At 37.1% G+C, this 20,051-nt stretch overlaps 1 protein-coding gene across 1 annotated transcript in view; it reads right to left on the bottom strand.

Annotated features, from left to right (window-relative positions):
* Positions 1–1,990: 1,990 nt before the first annotated feature.
* Positions 1,991–20,051, bottom strand: part of SLC16A10 (solute carrier family 16 member 10) — a 54,800-nt gene continuing 36,739 nt past the window's right edge. Inside the window, exons 4-6 of the mRNA XM_032215455.1 lie at positions 12,227–12,370; positions 5,009–5,237; positions 1,991–4,244 (exon numbers count right to left, since the gene is read on the bottom strand). Coding sequence (XP_032071346.1) covers positions 4,009–4,244; positions 5,009–5,237; positions 12,227–12,370 — 609 coding nt within the window. The 3' untranslated portion in view covers positions 1,991–4,008. The remainder of the gene's footprint in view (positions 4,245–5,008; positions 5,238–12,226; positions 12,371–20,051) is intronic.

Genomic DNA, 20,051 nt, shown 5'->3' with positions numbered 1-20,051 from the left:
TTTTGGTGATCAATAAATAGGAATTTAGTAACTCTTAAATTGTTTTAGGATGTTATTAAATGTTTATTTGTTAACAAATAATTAACTATAATACCAATAATGAAATGACAATGGATACAGCTTAGTGATATATACATGTACTGGCAAACTAGTAAAAGCAATTTTGATATAAATTGCAAATTGTGACTTGGGAAAAAGACCTATAAATTGTATTAACAAATTTTTATTTAGATCTTGTCACAAAGGTGTAAGTTTTTTTCTTTTGGGGGGGGTCTGATGAGAGGAGATGGGACATAAACAGTAAATGATTTTTAGCCAATTATATTAACAACAAGGAAATGTCAATGGACATTGTTCAATAATATATACATGCTATGGTATTGGCAAAAGTAACGGATATAAATTCTAAATAGTGAGTTGGGGGGAAAGGGGGAAAAGATTTAGAAATTTTATTGACTTTTACTTAAAAGAGGTCATAAAGGTGTAATGTTATTGGAGGATTTTTTTGAAATAGCTAATGAATGCCATTATGTGGTTGTGTCTTTAAGTATGAATGATTTGAGGTAAAAGCATGTTCAAATAATTGTAGTCAAATGAGAATTGTGGTACATTGATAGTAAGATATACAAAGATTTTTGATTTAAAGACTGTGGAAGAAATGCACAAAAGTTATTTGTAACCAATCGACACGCTTTCTACAAGATGTAATGAAGGATGATTCTTTTTTTTGTGTTTTTGTTCAATTAAAATAAAATAAAAACTTTAAAAAACCCTAAATGAGCAATTCAGAGACCCAAGAACAAGCAAGAATGGTAACTGGTAAATGTCTGCTTAGAAAAATCTGTTTCAAATATGTACTTTAAATGTAAGTTCATTCATGTGCAAAAATGATTATGATGAAAGGTTAAGAGAATTAGTAAAGAATGTAAGGATGTACAGAGAGTATGTTTATGAAACTACCACCATTTTTGAATAGTGTAAAGAATGGATTTGAGAGAAAAGAGAATTTAATGGGGAAAACCCTAAAACAAAATATGACTGAAACTAGAATGACCCCATGAATGAAAAGGTGATAAGGTGAATGATAAGGTGAAAGGACCTAGACCAGTGTTTCTCAACCTTGGCAACTTGAAGATGTCTGGACTTCAACTCCCAGAATTCCCCAGCCAGCGACCTAGACACTGGAACAGAATGAAAACACTGATGCTGAAAGATCAGGTTAGGGGGAGGCTGTCATGGAGAAAATGTATCTATCTGGCTGATAAAGAGTCAACACTCAACTGATGGCACATAAGTAATCAATCATTGAGTGCCGCAGAACGATGTGATGTAATGCTAATAGAAAGTATAAAAATAGTAGTTGATAGATTTATCAGGAAAAGGAAAATATATAGTTGAAAAAATGCAGTCAAATAGAGGAAGGATGAAAGAATGCATTCAAGAATGAAAGAGGCAGAGGAAAAGCTTCAGTGGAACTAAAAGAAATATTTTAGAAGTGGGTGAAAATGGTCAAATAACGTAGTAATGGTCAAATAACGTAGTAACAGAATTGGAAGGGACCTTGGAAGTCTTCTAATCCAACCGCCTGCTCAATTTCAGCCTATACCATTCAACCGCCTATACCATTTCAGACGAATGGTTGTCCAATCTCTTCTTAAGAACCTCCAGTGTGAAGCATTTACAACTTCTGGAGGCAAGTCATTCCACTGATTAATTGGTCTGCCAGGATATTTCTGCGCCGAGGTGGCGCAGTGGTTAAATGCAGCACTGCAGGCTACTTCAGCTGACTGCAGTTCTGCAGTTCGGCTGTTCAAATCTCACCGGCTCAGGGTTGACCCAGCCTTCCATCCTTCCGAGGTGGGTAAAATGAGGACCCGGATTGTTGGGGGCGATATGCTGACTCTGTAAACCGCTTAGAGAGGGCTGAAAGCCCTATGAAGCGGTATATAAGTCGAACTGCTATTGCTATTTAGTTCTAGGTTGGTTCTCTCCTTGATTAGTTTCTTTGGAGACTAGGTGGAGAAATAGAGTGAATTGATTTGAAGTGATGAAATACTTTAGCATGAAACTAAATCAGATTTAGTCACGTTTTCTTATCTTGAGGCTTTAATTTGACGGGTTCACTATTTCTTATTTTGCACACTGCATAATGTTGCTTACTGCAGGTGAAAAAAAGTATGAGTATGTACATAGTACATAATTGATGGCCAGTTTACATCCTTCAGCTGGAGGCCTAAAGAGCTGCTAAGATGAACTGGATGCTGCAAAATGCCTCTATTGAGAAAAAATGATAGAATACCGCAAGACCTGGAGAGTCTATGCAGCCAAATGCAGCTTTAATTTCAAAATACTGAGAGATAACCCATGTGGGTGTTGCCACGTCATTCTCAGTATCTATCCTGCTTGTTTCTGCTGTTGATGCAAAGCACAGGACCTGAGCAAGATAGAATCAGAATTTGGCCTTCATCCACAGGATTGTTATTTTTAACAACTGTGCTATTGCACAGGAAGGACCAGAGAAATGCACAGCGGTACTGAAACTTGAATAATTAATGCTATCTTAAACGTATCTTTTGATTTGAAAATAAAACAACAGAGAAAGCAAGTCACATGTAAAATTGCTGAACTCTGAATCAATAATAAAAACATGCAAATATAACTGAAAAATTCACGTCAGTGTACTTAACATATGTTCATATAGTCCTTGACTTATCACCATTTGTTTAGCGTCTACTTGAAGCTACAAAGGCACTGAAATAAATGAATTACAACCAGTCCTTACATTTACGACCATTGTAGAATCCCCATAGTGATTAAAATTGGGGTGATTGGCAACTGGCATGTATTTACAACAGGTACAATGTCTTGGTTCATGTGATCATCATTTAAAACCTTCATAGGGAGCTTCTAACCAGCAAAGTCAATGGGTAAGGCTGGATTTACTTAATGACCATGTGACTCGCTTAATAATTATGGCAAAAAGGTCATAAAATTGGGTGTGACTCATCTAATAACTGCTTCACTTAGTTACAAAAGTTGCAATCTCAGTTATGGTCATAAGGTGAGGACTATCTGTAATATTAAAATATTATTAACAAATAATTGCTTGAACTATAATTCCTAAGCACTATATGACATGACAGTCATGTGTTTCAGCACATTCTTTCCCATATACACATGAAAAGAAAATCGGCCTTTAATTGAATTATTCAGTATGAAATACCCCTAATTTTACTATAGTACTATCTATATTGAGATAGGAAGCAATACAGAATGGAACTGCTAAATTTTAAGCAACAGAAAATTTACAAAAAACTAATAAGTGTCAGTATTGCATTATAATATTCTGTTTTATCCTGCACATATCAATATTGTAAAAATAAATGCTCAAATTGTAAGTTATGTTAGGTAACTTACAATTTGTAAGTTTGGATTAAGCTGGACCTTATATTCCCTTCAGAAGCAATATGGCATGGACTGAATCAAACAAGGCCAAAACGTCACCAAGAAGCAAATCACACAACGAGACATTATTCAACTTGGTAGCACTCTAAAGAGCAGATGTCATTTTGCAAAAAAATTACCGCAATTTAAAAAACCCTGAATCTACATCCCCGAAACTTTTAAAAATTAGCAATAATAGTTTTAAAACCACTAGATGCTACTAAAAGTTCCAGCTGAATCACTCTGCTGGACAGATTTTAAAATGAAGGGATTGGGAGGAAATCAGCTGATAAGACAGGACAGATCTTGACTCCCAAATATACATTCATATATTTCTACTTACACATTCACTAGCATATATTCAGTTATAACATTGGTCATATAAAAGTGGAAACGTATTTTGTAAATGCAACCAAAAACAGCTGAAAAGATTTCTTCATACTTTTTCCACACTGCTCGCCATACCTTTGCCAAAAAGTATGACCATGGTGCACTCAGTTTACAAACAGAAAGCTACCTAATTTTATAAAAATAAATTCAATCTGGTAGAAAAAAATAGCAATATTAAATAACAGAATCTGATTCTTTGCTAGGTTTCTCATATGAGTCCGATACAGGTAGGGGTTTGATTTCCAGCATTTTTACTGTGGTTTCTCCATTCACTGGTGTAGCTTGTTCTTTGCGTTTCCTCTTTTCATGCACCCATGGGATGGCACATAATATAGCTCCTCCAATGATAGGTGGAACTCCTGCTAGGTAGAATGCCACATCATAAGTGCCTAGGTGATCCCGTAACTTTCCTGGAAAAAGGGGAAAAAATAACACTAAATTAACACTCAAGCTAAATAGCTATATTTTTCAGGAGGTTTTTAAAATGTGGAAGTACTCCTGAGTTCATTATACGTACAATAATCACCAAACGTAAGGCTTAAAATAATAAAAAAAACCAATCTTGTAGATTAATAAAGCATTTCCTTTCTTCAAAAGCAGTCTCAGAAAAAGGAAAACTGCTATTGGGTGATATATAAATTGTGTTCAGGGAATTGATATTGTAAGAAGGAGGAAGAGCAATGATTTTCTACAATCCCCCTTGTAGTAAACCTTTTTATGCTATTCCAATTGAAAGAATAAGAATAAATAAAGAGAGATTCAGAAAAGGTCTCTTCCTTCCAGCAAGAAGCCTTTACTAGATCCTGGTTCTTGATTGAGGGTGATTTTGTCAATGCAGATGGTGTTCAAGTGTTATTCCAGTTGTTTTTGGATTGCTCCCAGGGAATCTATTACTATTGGTACTAACTTCATTTGTTGTTGTTGTTGTTGTTGTTTACACAGTCCGAAGATATTTAGACTAATTTGGCATTTTTATCAACGTGTCAAGTCCTTTCCAAGAATTTGAGATAGGCAAATGTTTTTGGAAGATGATATTAAATGTATTGTGGCAACCTAGCCTAAAGGACTGGGCATCTTACAAAATATTAAAAATACACCATTAAAACAGTTAAAAACATAACAGCATTACTACTTGATATGCTTTTTATATGTTTAATGAAACTTTTCTGCTTACCTGCAATAGGTGGGCCAACTGTCATTGGTATAGACATCAACCCCAAAAGGAATCCAATTGCTTCGGAAACATGATGTGCGCCAACTAACTCAAAAGCAATAGGTGCCATGATACAAATGAAGCATCCATCAAAAAGGCCCATGATAAGGCAGACAACAATAAGAGCTTCAAAGGTATTGCATAATGGGATCATCATAGACATCAGGCCAATTAACAAAAAGGATATCACCTGTACAAGAGGAATACAAGAGGAAATGAAACGGTGAAAAACAGCAAAGGGATTCTATTATTGTATCCATTACAAATGATTTTTTTCCACCAAAAATTAATTAAAAAATTCCACCTAGGTCAAGCTTAGATTTTCTTAAACAAACAAAACTAAGCAAAATCTGACATAGTTGTACTTAAATTCCTTATATTCTTCAATTCAAGGAAATCCCAAAGTAGCAAAGTAAACTAGGGAGTAAGATCTTTATAACTGCTACTATAAAGAAAGTAATAGTAAACCCACTTTTTATTGTTATCAAGAGAACTAAGCTGATGTGTCTATATAGTCATCAGAAGTCTATTTGACTTAGGAAAGTGTCCTTTTATTTAATTGTGTCTACTTGCTGATAGACAGTTCTTCCACCAACGGATTGGGATATCTGTGGACAAAGTTCTTTTTTCTGTGCAAATCTCTCCAGCAACTTTCAATGTTCTCCAGACACCTCAAGGCGTCTTTGGAAGATTTCATGTGGATTGGCAGAGAAAGAGAAATTAATTAGCATTTACTCTTCCCCCCCCCCCATGAAAGCCAGTATTAGACCAAAAGGCCTCCACAAGTTGAGGGACATCATTAAAAACATATTCTGTTAATTATTTATTGTAAGGTGTCCAAATTACTTTATTATATGCAGCACTACAATTACGAAAACATGGCATAACTCTTATGTTGTTTTTGAAGTCTAGTCCCTTCTTAGACATCAAAGCCGGCTGGGCCAGCCACTCTCTCTCTCTCTCTCTCAGCCCAACTCACCTCACAGGATTATTCTTGTGAGGAAAATAGAGGAGGAAGGGAGGAAGGAGTATTAGGTACATCTGCTGACTTGAGGTATTTATAAAAATAAATGTGGGATACAAGTGGTCCTTGTTTAATCTTTTAGTCTCTTAGCAACCATCCACAGGTATAATAAACTGCCCCAGAGCTACTTATGACTCGATTACAGAATTCTGATGGCCACATACACTCCCTCCTATCCCTGCAGTCACAATTGCTTATAGGCTATTTGGCAACTGGCTCACATTTAAAGTTATGTGCCATGTCCTGCGGTCACAATTTTTACTTTTTTTTAATGGTTTCTGGTGTTTACTTCCAACTTTCAACAAAAAAAAATAAGAAAATGACTGCACATAACAACTGTGATATTTGCTTAACAACCACTGCAAAAAAGACTGTAACATTGGGTGTGGTGATGTGGTGAACTGCTTAACAACGAAAATGTCTTATGACTGTAATTCCAGGCTCATTTCCAGAGTCAAGGATTCTGTGTTTATGTGTCTGGTGTAAGTTATAATCAGATGGAACAATTGAGAATCCATCCAGATGTCTGGCCTGAAACATCATTCAAATGCAAGACAGACATCCCTTTCCTTTGTTCCCACTGGTTCCTCTGGATGAGAACTATAGAAGGGGAAGGAAGCTCTGTCCATGTGGAAGGTTACCAGAGCAGACTGTCCTCCTCTCATCAGTGGGAATGTCAAAGCATTATTTACAGGAAATGTAGTAATAGATGAGGTTCAAAGTTGGAAAACCATTGAAAGAATATATGAATCTATATTTTCTTCTGCTTATATTATTGTATACTGTCAGAAATTTGTTGTTTTCTAGCCTCGCAAATTGGAACCTTAATACTGGATGGCATTACTGCAAATGTTATCTAACTGCTGCGTCTCACTTCTATTCTTGGCTTCAAAGCTAGGAACATAGAAGAAATTGTTACACTGGCCACATAGATAAAGGAACCAAACTAGGGAGTTTTCCTGGCTCATAAATCCGTAAAGCATTCTGCCAAAAAACAACTTGGCAAAAGGAGGCTGCCACCCCCTACACAAGGCTATAGGAATACTACATAGATAAGGTAGACAGAGGCAGGAGCTTGAACAAAAGAACGCTTTAAAGATCACATTGGTAACTAATCTTTGTCTGTTTATCTGATTGGATAAACTTTGTTTCTATCTGCTTAAAATGAATATAATACTCTGAGCCACTCTTCTGTGGCGTGGCTATTCCTTACATGCATTTGTTTGTATGTTTTGCATATAGTTTTGTCACCCAGCTTTTGCTATGGCCATAAATAAAAGCTGATATGTTTTTCAAGCCTCATCTGCAGTCTCACTCTCTCTAGCATTTCAGTGGCTTGGGAAAACTGCTGGAACCTTACACCATCAATTTCAAGAAGGGTATGCAATTTCCTTTGAATAAGTTGCATTCCCACTAAAAGGCAAGGAAGCAGTTTGGAAATGCTCTTAGGCTGTGCAGTTTTACCAGAAGTTTAAATGGCCATGGCCACATGGCCAGGGAACTTTTTTTCCATTCATAAATACCATATTTTTCAGAGTATAAGATGCACCTTTTTCCCTCAAAAAGAGGGTGAAAATCTGGGTGTGTCTTATAAACTGAATATAGGATTTTTGGCCTACTGAAACCCCACCCCCTTTGCAAAAATGGACGTGCAGAGGGTTTGGGAGGCTTGCAAAGTGCTCCTGAGGACTGGGGAGGGTCGTTTCCCCCCCAGCCCCGCAGGAGTACTCTAAGAGCCTCCCAAAGCTCTGCATGTCCCCCCCCCTTTTTTTGCAAAAAATGAGGCATGCCGAGGGTTTGGGAGGCCTGCAGAGTTCAAAAACTTTTTTTTACAATTTTCCTCTTCAAAATCATGGTGCATCTTATACACTGGTGCGTCTTATAGTCTGAAAAATACAGTAGCTGTTTTGGTAACTGAATTTTCCCTAAAAAAGAATCAGGCCTTGCCTTAGTGATTTATGCTGTGTTACTGGCTTATGTGCTTTTTCCTTTTAAAGACTGGATTGCCAAAATATGTTCTTTGCAAGGCTGCCTTAAAAGATATTTTAGAGTGTTTAGGTAAAGAATGTAGAAGGTTGCTTATAGGAACTTGGCAAATGCAACATGTTACACTTAATAATGATAAGGATAATCAATACATCAGTAATTTTTACTTTCCTGGGAAGTAATTAAAAAAAATAAATCTCTCCATTTCCCTAGAATCAGTCTCAACTCCGTTTAACTGCATGGTCACATCCAGACCTGATTTGCTCTCACCTTATCTTGGGTTGCTTACCATAATATCCTGGTCTGGTCTAATAATTGGATATATGTTATCCTGGCAGTTTTCATTTAAGTTCTAAGCAGATGTGATCTTGTTTAGCTTTCTCAAGATTAGTTATGGTCAGCTAAATGCTACCACCCGGTGTGACCACAACAGCATTAAAAGAATGAGAGTAATTTTTGCTGAACTCATCCAAACCTAACATCCTGCCCAAGCAGAGTGCCAGCTCAAGTTCAGTATTCTGTCCATTGTCCCATATTGTTTCTTGTAAGTTTCATTTCTTTCGCACAAGCATGCCTATGTTTTATTTTGTTTTTTAAGAAAAACACTTTATACATTACATATAAAATGTGTGCTGTCTAATATTAAGATATTGGGTTTCAAGATTTCTGCTAGGCAACGAGTCGGTCATTGTTGATCTAATCTTCCTTTGCCTATATCCTAGCACTGAAACAAACAAAAAACTTCAAATGAAAAGCAGTGAATGCCTTCTTCCTGTTAGGTGAAACTGCATTTGAGGAACTCAGCCTTGAAAAGTGGAATAAAAGGGATCAACTTAATGACTTTTCTTACAAGTGATCTTGCTGGGGCATAAATATAAAAAATAAGTCTTTACATTTCTATTACAGAAACTACTGCTGCCTTTTGTTGTTCCATCACATTTTTTTTCTTTTTGTAAAGGCAGACCTCAGCATAACCAGAACCACAATGAATCTCACCTGAACCTGGACTGCAGAAGTCCAAACCACATGTTTGACATTTCCCAATTCCTATCTCCACAAACACATGTAGGGCATTCACTGACTTTTCAGCATTGTTTTAAACTAAATTAGTATTGTCTGTAAACTTATGTAAATGGCTACAAGATAGGTAAAAAGGTCTCTTTGCAGCATGAAATCTGAGCCTTTCAAGAAATTTATTTATTTATTTAGTTTGTCAAACATGTACGAGATAACAGGTATAGGTATAAACATGGACATGAACAAAGGAAATGAGTATGAATAAAAAGGGACAGTAGGACAGGGACGGTAGGAATGCTGGTGCGCTTATGCATGCTTCCTTACAGACCTCTTAGGAATGGGATAGCAAAGTTATGGGTTAGCAAAGTTACTAACATGGATTGAATGAAAGCTTAGACATTAAAGCAAATATTTTCAGTTATTTTCTAGAATATGAAGGAAAGATACTTTCTTATGTTCTATGGAAAATGTATTCCTCATTGTTCTGGAAATTCTGAACAATATTTGTAACTGTTGGTCCTGCAAGTAATACTTGGGAGGCTTCTGTCCCATTTATTTCTTATCCCAGTTTGGTAAGTACGATGGTTGAGAGAGTTCTAGCCATGACGATAAATTTAGCTGGAGGCATGACAAGAACAGATCTAATGCAGAATATGATTAGAAAGAAAGGACAGAAATCTGATGTCATAAATGTTCAGCGTCTGTCCTTTCTTTGAATAAAAGCTTATCATTTGCAATCCATTAACTAATCTTAAATGTCACAGTATATGTAAAACTATAGAAGACTACTGCAGCTATGAAGTATATTATATTTACCCTCTGAGCTAGGCTAGGATATGTATAGTTATTTCAAAGTTCATTCTGAACAACTTTCTTTAAGTGCTTCTTTTAAAAGTTACTTTAAAACAATACTTTGTCTATAGAAAAGAGAATATTTTGCCAAGGTTTGGTCACCTGAATTGATTGGGGCATACTGGCCAAAGTCTGCAGCATCTCTGGTGCCAAGTACCAAGTGTTTACTTGACATTACTATTTGTGACCTTTTAAGAAATTCCTTATATAGATAAGCAGCAAGCAGCTATACAAAGAAAAACAAGTACACTCAATCCTTTAAAAAAAATTAAATTCATACAAAAAAATATTCATATTCCAAACTTCAGGTCTTGGTCTTGCCTAAAGAAATGTAGCATAGTAATTTTCCCAAAGGTGCTTTTTCAGGAAGCAACTGGACTTCCTTGTTTTTTCTTTGAAGACATTTCGCTTCTCATCCAAGAACCTTCTTCAGCTGTTACAGGATAGTGGAGAATAGAAGGATTTATATTCCTTGTAGACAGCTGGTCATTTACATTATTTTAGAGCAGGGGTGTCATTGCGGGCCTCATTAGGGCTGTAGTTGACCTCGGGGGACCTGGTGGTTGTGGCAGACTGGGTGGGCATGGTCAGCTTGACACCACTCACTGGGTGTGGCAGACTGGGTGGGTGAGGATGATGGGGGGTGTGGATGATGGGGGTGTGTGGATGATGGGTGGCCAACTTGACACCACTCCCCAAACTGCTGGCATGTTTCCTCTTCACACTGGGTAGACCGGACCGAAGTCATGTTGGCCCAATGTTTCCTCTTCGCATTGGATAGACTGGGCTGAAGCGACAGGGGCCGGCCCCTTACATTTTCCAGGAAGGCCCTGAGGGCCAGATCCAACCACATCACAGTCTGTTTTTAGAGGGTTATTGAAGCACTTGAAGGTTTATTTGTGTCCTCAAGTCACCTGAATCGTGCTCCTGGTTGCAGACTAAAAGAACCTCTCATCGGCTCAGCGGCTTTCGATACCATCAACCATGGTATCCTTCTGCGACGACTGCGGGAGGTGGGGGTGGGAGGCACTGTTTTATGGTGGTTCTCCTCTTACCTCTCGGACAGGTCACAGTCGGTGTTAGTCGGAGGGCAGAGATCGACCCCCAGGCCCCTAACATATGGGGTGCCGCAGGGTTTGGTCCTGTCCTCCCTTCTTTTTAACATCTACATGAAACCGCTGGGCGAGATCATTCGACGGCACGGGATAAAATACCATCAATACGCGGACGATACAGAGTTGTATCTGTCCGCCCCGTGCCAACTCAATGAAGCGATGGACGTGATGAGCCAGGGCCTTGAAGCCGTTAGAGACTGGATGGGGGTTAATAAGCTTGTACTCAATGCTCTGAAGTCTGCTACCGGTTCGCTTCACTAGTGGTTCACTTTGTGCATGCATGTGTGCCTTGCGTGCATGCACCCAAAACATGCATTTCATGTGCATGCACACAGTAAGTGGGGTAAACAGCTGTGCTGCGCGATTTAGATTCACTAAAAAGCAGAATTTCCTGCTTTGTAACAAATATAAATTGCGTGGCACAGCTGATTGTCGCACAGCTGATTGTGGGAACTGCCGATTTGCCTGAACCAGTAGTAAAAAAATGCTTTAAAAAGTTTTTTAAAAGTTCCAACGATCAGCTATGTGACAATGAGCTGTGCTGGGCAATTTCTAGCATTTTTTTTACTACTAGTTCGGACGAACCAGTAGCATTTTTTACTACCGTTTCGGGTGAATTTCACCCATGCCTGTATCCTGTCAGAGCTGAAGAAGCTTCTTGGATGAGAAGCGAAACGTCTTCAAAGAAAAAAACAAGAAACTCCAATTGCCTCCTGAAATAGTAGCTTTGGGACAACCATGACCTGGGTGACTAAGGATCTCTACAGACTTTTAAGCATAGTAATTGTATACATCAAAATTAATGCTCGGTTGAAAATACATGACATCTGACGGTATCTCTGCCAATTTTCAAGATTCAATATTGCATAACTATAAATTTAAATAGTTAAAACATGCTATTGATGTAACATGCTATTTTCAGAAGCACTACTTCATGGATATTAGTCGTGAGAACTATGCCTATACAGAATTATCTCAGGTCTCCTGGACCATTCTTGCGCCTCTAAATACTTAGCAGTTCAGTAGTCTTTAGATGCCAGACATAACTCTGCAAAAGTTATGCACGTCTGAAAATATTAAGGGCAGCAAATATAGAAAAAAAATCCACCAAAATGTTCATATTATTGGCCTGAAACATATAGAAATACATTATTAATGTACTTTCTATTAATTATCTAGCAGTACCTGTAGATAAACCTTTTTTGCACCAGGAATATAATCTGCAATTCTGCCAAAGACCAGTCGACCAATTCCTGAAGTAATGCCAAGACAAAGCAGAAGTGTTACATCTGGAACATTTTCACCAATACGTTCTTTCACGTGCTTTAGCTATTCAGGAGGAGAAAAAACAGGATTTTAATATAACAAAAAAATCTAACACATAATACTTTAGTTTAAAATCAGCCATATTTTAAAACTTTATTACATTTATACACATTGTTTAAACAATCATATCTCAGCTTTACGAATTTGTTCATAAATGTTCCTCTTTTGTTCTTCTATTTGTGATGCAATTAATGAAATTCAGAACCAGTTTCAAATTATGACTTAGCTTTGTACTGTAGTCAGTCAGAATATCCTATCCTGACTAATTAGAGACTTCTTAGTTTAATAACAGCCCATATAAATGGGCAAACAAATAAACAGCACTCATTGATAAAATACTTGTTTATATCTCAACTTAGTAAACCAAGATAAGGTCGAAAAGGATGTAGTTAAGCTGTTCTCATTTATAAAAATCACAGAACCAAATCACAACATGTACAATACCTTCATATACAAATTTAACTACAATGTCACATTGAATTCAGTTTCCCTATTGTAATTACAAGTTGATTGGTTTCAATCATATAATTACCAGACTTGGACTTGGAAAAATATAAGAACTGGAAAACCCATTGATTTCTTGAAAGTGTTAAAAACAAGTCTTACAGCTACACTTTGTAACCTTTATAATCAAAAGTTCAAGAAATAAGAAAAGCAGCTATGAACTGCTGCCATATTTGCAGAATATCTTCCATGAACCAACATCTAATCAATGATAATTCTAACAGCATCATTTGTAATTTGGAAAAATACAAGTAATTCAGTGAAGATTCCACTCTGTGTTATTCTGCATAATTATAGCACTAATCAACTTTTTACTGGGCAAATGTGTGAAAGGAAAGATGAATGCTGGGTTCTTATTCAGCACCTGTGTCAGAGAGACTGGCTGAGCCAGGGGGAAGAGTCAAGCAGGGAATTAATCTGGAATCCTTATGTAGGCACAAGAGGGCAAGGTCTGATACCTACCTACCTACCTACCTACCTACCTACACACACACACACACACACACACACACACACACACACACGAATGCCACTGAACCTTTCTTGCAATAAAGTAACTAATTGAACTCATCTCATATGGATCTCATTGTTCACACCTGATAACCTGCTAATTCATGAATCAAATTGTTTTTGCTCAATAAAGGCAGAAATATGTTCAGAAAAATAAACAAGGACAACACTATAGGTATAAACACTTTATAAAAGAAAAGTTTCTAAACATTAAAGTTAGTATCAAAGGAATCAAGAAGATGTGAAATTATTCTTAAGTACTTGTATGCATTTAAATTTAAGGGATCACAATTAAAAATAGGAAATAATATGTATCACAAATTATTGGACATTTCAGGCCAGAAGAAACCCTTCAAAGCTATATAAACAAAATAACAGAATTCTCATTCATCTCACAAACCCATTTATCTAAAAGGTTTAAGAGACTAATCAATAAATCCCACTGATAAAAATTATTTTTCAAATGTTCATTTTTTTCCATGCCATTTTGATTTTTAAAAAACCTCTGTAAAAGCTCAAAGTTTTAGATTATATCATTTTTGTAAAAAAAAAAGGAATGGTTGAAAAATAGAACTGTTAGTATGTTAACAGGCAAACAACTCTTTCTATAGATAGGATTTATGGGGTCTTTTTAATCATAAGAAATTAATTTAATCCCTTGGTACTACAGGAGAAATTAAACTTTATAATGCTCTTAATATTTACAGGAAGAAATGATCTATAATACCAAAGAACAGTATTTTCTTTCCCTTTTTTTCTTTCATAAATGAACCATCTGGTGCAAGCCATAGTATAGCTAAGATCTTTTCCACTGCTTAGTTGAGAAGCTCTTTACCCAACCTTAAATCTGCAAAAAAAAAATGAATTGGCATGAAATTGGCTACCTAGCTGCTAAAACTTCTCTTGCTTCAGTTTCTTCTTTCCCATGTCTGAGCTGCCTCTAAATGATGAGTGACAAAAATCTTGCCAGATTCTGACTACTTTTCAGATATAACTGAGGAGAGTACTTTACTTCGTAACTCAGGATGACTTACGTCTGCCTCACTTATGGGCTGTGCCAGGATGAAAGTAATCTCATTAGAATGCAGCAGAAAAAAAGATATTGCTGGGACTATGGTAAGGTGCACATGGAACACCAATTCAATATTCTAACAAACCTGAGCAAAATCTGAAAGCAAAGGGGCTCTGATTAGCTTGACTTGTACTTCTGTGTTTCTTGCTCTTAGATATACTGAGAACTGTTAAGTCCTGAGTAAGTCCTCGGACTTACGAATGACAGCTCGGCAACAGCCTGGCGCGCCGGAGCCAATCAGGCGCGACCTGCAGTTGCCGGGCTGTCAAACGCGCGGCTATTGGCTCCCTGTCTGACAGCTCCGTATAAATAGCTGTCAGACAGGGAGGGGGTGCCGGTCTACTGTTCTTGTCTTGCATTGCCTGTAAATAAACGTTTGGTTGTTTTACCGTTACCTCAGACGCCTCCCGCCTGGTTCTTTCACAGAACTTAACAAGAACGAACTGGACTTGAAAGAAAATCAAACTTATTTCAGAGAATGTTTTCCAAATGAATGTTCTCAGGAATACCATGTCAAAACTGAACATGACTTCAGCTATAAGCTATTCTGATGTCCTTCAGGAAGAGTGTAATGATCTGGCTCTTCCACCAGAACCTGGGCCCAGATTATTTGTGCTAGTACGCTATGGGTTCTTACAGTTTTGCATTCCTTCAATTGGTTGTCTATTACGTGTGTTTGTGTTAATGTTTCATTATGTTTCTCACTGATTATATGTTCCCTCAGAGTTGTATGACAATTAGATGACCTACAAAGCCAACTAATAAATAAATAAACCATTGCAGAATCACTGGATTATTTTGCACCAGATGATATTCTCACATTCTAATTTACTTCATGTAATTGTTGTCAAGGTGAAATTGGATTATACCTCCCAGAACTATTATGAGAAAATATTAACAAAATAAATTTAAAAGAGCTATTTAGAACTACTTAGATTAGTAAGACTCAGTCTGCTCTAAAAATGCATTTTTAAATGCCAAAGGAAAGCAGCACAAAAGACCTGCACTTGGAGAAAATTTGACCTGTTTGTCTTTCTATTCATCTGTCTATCTAGTGTACCAAAAGTAGGCCCCATAGACAAATTCAGGTCCCATAGGCTGTTACATTAGTTATATAAAATATTCAAATATTTTCTCCTGAATACAACCTTAGTGTTTTACTCCTGACCTTCAAAAATTCTTAAGTACAGTACAGTGTGGTACAGTAGCATTTTCACTTTAAAAATTGCTATATTGTAATTGACTTATGGGATCTGATTTTTATCCATCTATCTATCTCTGTTATTGTGATCCTCTAAAATTTCACAGAAACTTAAATAGCAGGTTCAAGAAAAGAATTGGACATAATGTTCTGTTAATTATCCTCGCTGCCTCATATATCTTTGCAGATATATCTTTGAAAAGAGATGCTCATAAACCACAAATTAAAATTTTATACATATATTCTATACACAAATACAAATAAATATCATGTTTTCTTATTTATATATAAGGCAGAAAAAACAGAAACAATCCCTCCCTTTCCCCATCCCCTCAAAAATGATGATAACATTTAGACCATCTTATGGGACATGGCTGATAACATGTATAAACTTCAATAGAAGTCATTCAACCATTTGAAATGCAGTTACCTCTCAGAGTGCAAACTACCTTCTAAAGAAGTTAAAATAAGTTTTGTGAAATAAGAAAAGGAGTGCCCCATTTTTTATTTTCTCTTTATCTGACAGCCTCTGTGTTAACCTCAAAAGCAAGACTTTTTATTTATCTCATTCATTCATTAGAGTTGTTGGTACCAATGCTTGAATCAATAACTTTACACTCCTACTCTGGGAAAAAAGTGTTGGAGATGCATTCTTACACCTTTTTTTTTTTAAGTCACACGCCACCAGCAGTTTTTTGTTAACTTTTATCAAATGCTTACCCAGAAAACGGTATTAAAGATACAATAGATATAATATAGTTTTAATTTTTATCACGTGAGGATTGCCTTTGATACAGGAGTAAATCAAATACTTCTCTTCTGCTGACTTGGGAGAAGGAACCTTGTTTTGTTTTTTTGCTCATAGCAAAATAGTCCTATTCAAAAATCAGTCAAGCTGGGTACATGCCATCTCAACAATGTTCAAAATGTAACTATTTTTGTTGTTTCAACCCTGAAACAAAACTATCTGAACAAGCATGTTTTGTTTTGAACGTCAAATGTTTGAAACAACTTGCTTGAAAGCTGTTTCCTATGACTCAATACTCCAAATGTCAGTATTTGAATGGTCAGATTTTGTTCCGAAAGCATGGAACACCCACAAGTCTCCTTTGAGCTTGGAACACTCTAAAAGCTTTGAGCGGAACACATTTTGCATGACTCTATAGAAGAATAAAGGTCTCAATATTCACAAGAGACACAGGTTTCTACCAAAGGTTTCTATTTCTTTTCTTTCTCTAAAAAGAACGTGTCTTTAAGTGATTCTTCCTTTTCTCATCACAAGTAGGATATGCAGAAGCTATAAGTCTGTTCACTTTTCCTTTTTAAAGTATATGAGCTGTATACTTTATATACTTTAATGCCACAATTAAAGAAAAAAAAATGCTGGTGCTAATGTGGTAAAATACATGAGACAAGGGATTTCATTTAAATGTTTCATCTTGACAGGCCAGATACTGAATAATGTGAATACATAATAGAGGAGGGTACAATTCATTCTTGGGAGACAAAAGAAGGGTTTGAATGAAATATAAATATATTGAAATACATACACTGGGAGCAAAAAAAAACACCTTGTAGAGAAACAGCCAACAAAAAACAATGCTTCTTCCCATATATTTCTACTGAAGCTTTTCATGAAGGCCCTGCTCCAAGCATTTATGCAGACTGAGAAATGTTGAATAGTTATTTTGGAGCAGGGGATGAAGTGGTTCAGTGGGTTATAATGATGCTGGAGATGGTCTTTGCTCCAGCAGTTTGAGCCCTAGCGTTGCGTGGTGGGGTGAATATCATGGAAATACTTAAAAAGCCTCCCTTCTAAGAAAATATGTACAAGAAAGTAAATAATAGTTGATCTCCACTTTGGCCTGCTATAGTTGTAAAGACTCTATGGTAATAGGGAAACAGATGTTTCCCTCCACTTTCACTGGAGAGAGAGGGAGGGAGGGAAGAGAGAAGGAGGAGGGAGGGAGGGAGGGAGAGAGAGGGGGGAGGTAAATTACAATTAAAAAGGATTAAATAAAGCAAATGTAAATACTGGCAAGCAAAAGTTCCTAAGTGCAAAGATATAGCAAATACAGTGCTGTTAAAGGGGAAGAGGGGGGAAGCACTAACCTGCACTGTCAAATTGCAGCAGAAGTTGAAATCTGAAGGAAAATAAATGTAAAGATTAGGAAAGCAAGTAAAGCACATAAGAGTCATGGAAGTTTGGGGCCTTACATATATTAATGTGAAAATCAAGATCACACTTTGGTACACAAGTATCATATTAAACTTAGATAGAGAAAGTTAATGAAAAAGAAGCACAACATGGAGACAAAGAGAACAGAAAAAAGATAGGAGAAAGATGATGGGAGATTTAATTATGGTTAATGTTCATAGAGAATAACCCTGAAAATAGTACAATTTGATTCATATATAATTAAAAAACACAAAATAATACCTTTAAAGCAGTTAGTTGCTGTCAAGCAAAATAAGCAAACAAAAATGGCTAAAAAAAAAACAGTTAAATAACATAAGCCTGAATTCAATTATAAGTGAATGGGAATATTTGCATAAGTCAACTGATATAAAGAAGCATAAAAAAGCCACAACTGCATTTTGCCCTTGAGGTAGGTTGTATTGGGGGGAAGGAGAATGAGAAATTTGCAGTGATGCCATTCAACCCCTGTATATTTGTTTATTTCAGGTTTGGCTTATTCAAATTATTAACAAAGGTATATAACAGTGATGGCGAACCTTTTCGGCACCAAGTGCCCAAATAGAATACACACACGTGTCGGAGCACCGGAAACTCGAAGACCAGGTGGCTGGCACACACTGGCCAGGTGGTCTTTGGGTTTTCAGTGCTCTGGTGTGCGTGAAGATCAGTTGGCCAGTGTGCATGGGTGTGCCGGAAACCAGAAGAACAGCTGGCATGCCCATAGAGAGGGCTCTGTGTGGGTGCTATAAGTTTGCCATCACAGGTATATAGGGAAAGAAAGTACTGATGACACCTATTTGAAGCTGATAAGGGCAGTTGGGGGGGGATCCCTATTATTAATGTTAAAGAAGGTTTCTGCAATTCTCGCCTCAATCTATAGCTCTCATAGCATATTTTCTGCTATCAATGAACTACTCCAAATATCCTGATTTAGGTTTACCTTAAACCACAGTTACTCAATCGCAAATGAACTTTGGTCTGTTTGGCCTATACCTTTTTCCAGCATCTGATTTTGGGGACATTCTCCAACAACTACCATTACTCTTCATTTACAATGATTTACCAGCTACCAAAATAATCATTGCCTTTTAACAACTAGAAGCAGGGCTGCAGCTGAAATCAAATCTCTTGAATACCAGATTCCTAGGCTTCTTAAAGCCTACAGACTTGCCCTTGGCTAGAAAACAACCTTGTGTCAGTTTCATACTTTAGTTGGATGAAATGCTGCATCAAAGGGTAGAATTTTGTCAACTAAGGTTTCTCAAATGGGCTAACTTTGCTGGGATCCATTATTCCTGTGGGAATGAAATTTAGTAAAAAATTTGCTGCTTCAGTGCTGTTGCTATTCAATACCACTGCTCAGCTACAGTCACATGATCCTCATTTTCAATGTTCCCTGACAACTTTCCACAAGTTTGGAAATCTGAAAGGAATTGATATGACTGCCAACACTCACTGCTACCTTCCCACTAGCACAGCCCTTGCTTATGGGAAGCTCGCAAAGAGAAAGTCAATGAAGAAATGGGACAACTGTCTTCCACCTACCCTGTGCACCCCATTGACCTCTAGCCCATTCCTTTGCTTCCTCCCCAACCTAGCAGCAGCCATTGCCTATTAGAAAGGGCAGGGAAGGAGAGGGAGGGAGGAGAGGAAGGGAGCAAGAGAGACAAGGAAAAAAGAGGGAGGGAGGGAGGGAGGGAGGGAGGGAGGGAGGGAGGAAGGAAGGAAGGAAGGAAGGAAGGAAGGAAGGAAGGAAGGAAGGAAGGAAGGAAGATTTATAAGGTCACTGCCAGCTTCCCCTAAGGGAAATCAATAGGGTAAATGAGAGAAAATCAGTAGTCATTCCCGCTCCCACTGTTTTTTTTTTTTTTTTGCCCACCCATAATCATTCTGTCTCTGTTCAAGTAAGAAGATATCTCTGCAACATTGGCCCAAAGGGTCACTGCTTGTCTACTGAAAACTATAGTTGATCTTTTCTGGGCTTTGAGGGAAGCTAGAACAGGGGCTGCCTTGAAGAAGAGACCAAAATGTCTATCAGATTACCTGTAAATTGCTCTGCACATTATTGAGATCCAGTGTATTTGAAACACAGGACTCGGGAATAATCGTTCATCGTTGAAGCACATATTACATCAAGTTGCCTCCAGTTAGATATTTTAACTAGTTTTATGATAATCTAGTGATGAACAGCAGAAGT

This window comes from Thamnophis elegans, chromosome 4, assembly GCF_009769535.1.
Source record: "Thamnophis elegans isolate rThaEle1 chromosome 4, rThaEle1.pri, whole genome shotgun sequence".
NCBI classification, from domain to species: Eukaryota; Metazoa; Chordata; class Lepidosauria; order Squamata; family Colubridae; genus Thamnophis; species Thamnophis elegans.
The sequence above is the reverse complement of the archived record's forward strand: the minus strand, read 5'-3'. Positions and strand labels throughout refer to the sequence as shown.